This window comes from Fukomys damarensis, unplaced genomic scaffold, assembly GCF_012274545.1.
Source record: "Fukomys damarensis isolate Sample0158 unplaced genomic scaffold, DMR_v1.0_HiC HiC_scaffold_33, whole genome shotgun sequence".
NCBI lineage: Eukaryota > Metazoa > Chordata > Mammalia > Rodentia > Bathyergidae > Fukomys > Fukomys damarensis.
Window position 1 is genome coordinate 4,209,232 of NW_022900945.1, and position 1,996 is coordinate 4,211,227.

The following is a 1,996-nucleotide window of genomic DNA, read 5'->3' on the forward strand; positions in this document are numbered from 1 at the left end:
TCAATCCTCCCGCTTCCTGGCGCTCCTCACCTGTATCGTGGGTCTTCTCAACCCTAAAAGCCATGGGAGGGACTGGCCTTAACCAGGCTTACACCTTTCTACAAGACCTCTGTGTGGCAGAGTCAAATTGCATTAGAGTACTCGAACTTAAAACCCAGAGGAAAAGCGGATATGAAAACACCCTGAGGTCTCCTAACATATGTACTGACCGTTGTAAGACTAGGCACTGCCGCTCTGCAGTGGCTGCCTGTATGCGGCGTTATGCCCAGGGCAATTAAATTTGCCTGTTTTTTATTACTGAAACCAAATGTTCGGCCTGAGTTCATGAAGAAAATAATTCCATTACATGTGATTCACCTTTGAATGGAGACGCAAGCTGAAACTCACATTTATTAGAGAAATAATCCACTTAGCAAGCATGTGTTAGGTCCGTGTGTTCCCCGGGGAGTGCACAGAGATTTCAACATGCAAAATACATTTGCCAAAAGAAAGCTGGCTTTTGAAAAACAACTGCCCCGTTTGGTTTTGGTTTTTAATAAAAGGGGAAAATGAATTGTGATGACGAAGAACAAGATTCCCAACGTCAATGTAGGCCCCGGGCTCCTGGTCAAATGGGGGCCTCGGGTGTGGTCTGCAGGGGACCAGCTACCCCGGGAGCTGGCACCGTGTCCTGCCCCTGCCCCATGGCATAGAATCGATACCATTGATCAATACCACCCCCCTCCCCGATTGCCTTGGGTTTGGCCAGGTGAGGAAGTGCCTGCCACATTCTTCAGTATGGTCGGCACTCAGGAAATCATGTCTGTTTCATCTTCGTGGTGAGGTTTTCAGTGCACCACTGACACAATCTCTACCTAACAGTGAACTCAGCCTCACCCATGTCGAGCACGGTGCCCGGTGCCAACCCAGCCCACGCTCCTTGCTCTTCCTCCCCACTGGGAAGGAGCTAGGCAGCCCTGCAGTGATGACCACAGAGACGCGCACTTTGGAAAGGGCATTTTCAAACAGTATTATACCCACTCTGAGTGGCCCTTTTAAAGAACAGTAACAGGCAAGGCAGTGGTGGTGTGCCCGCTGGTACCGGGCACTGCTCTGGCCAGGGACTCGTGCCTGTGACCCTTCTGTGAGAAGCTGCGTGGCTTCAGAGCCAGACCGGCTCTGCTCAAAGACTTGCTCTTTCTTCATCGCTCTGTTCGGACTTCAGAAGAGGAACTTACTCTCTTTGACTGCGTTTCATGGTCCACGGACTGGGGCACTGGTAGTACCTTCTGCGGTCCTTGAACAGACCGGCACAGGGCCTGGCACAGATGAGTATTTAACCATCAGGGGCTGCCTTCGCCTCTGTCCCAGCTCACAGGGAGAAAAAGACCAAGGTGTCCGCCGGCACAATGAATCGCAACTGCAAATAGGACCATAGCTCAGACTCTTCTCTCAGTGCACACGTAATCAAGTTGAGATTTGAATGCAGATCTTTAAATTCCAAAGAAAAACCGGGTGTGGTGGCTCACACCTGTAATCCTAGCACTCTGGAAGGCTGAGGCAGGAGGATACACGTTGGAGTCCAGTCTGAGCAATTTCAGAATTTGGTGAGACCTTGACTTAAAATATAAAGAAGGGCTGGGTTAGCTCAGTGTGAAAAGCCTGGGTTCAACACCCCCATAAAAAAATAAAAAGGTGTCCTGCTGCCTCCTGTGCTGTCCTCCTGCTGCTGTTGCAGGGTGGAGGTCTGGGGAGAGCCCCTGACCTGGGTGCGAGCTCTGCCACCTCCCCTGCCAGGCTTCTCCTTTCCTCCAGAGCTCTGGCCACTTGCAGACCTGGCTTTGGACCTAGTTCTTTCCTCCTCCAGCTCTGCTGAACACAGTGTCGGGTGGGGGCACAGGAGAGGCAAATGCCCCCCAGGACGGGACACGGGCATGTTCAGCAACCTGCTGGGCAGTGCGTGTGAGAGGGGGGGCAGCTGGGCGCAGGACGGGCCGGGCACGGGCTGGGCGGCTGG

The 1,996-nt window shown here is 52.8% G+C and overlaps 1 protein-coding gene across 1 annotated transcript in view; it reads left to right on the forward strand.

The window, feature by feature from the left end:
- The first annotated feature begins 558 nt into the window (after positions 1-558).
- The window catches only part of Sgip1 (SH3GL interacting endocytic adaptor 1), a 99,849-nt gene continuing 98,411 nt past the window's right edge, over positions 559-1,996 (forward strand). Inside the window, exon 1 of the mRNA XM_010605235.2 lies at positions 559-748. Within this exon, the coding sequence (XP_010603537.1) occupies positions 559-748 (190 nt within the window). The remainder of the gene's footprint in view (positions 749-1,996) is intronic.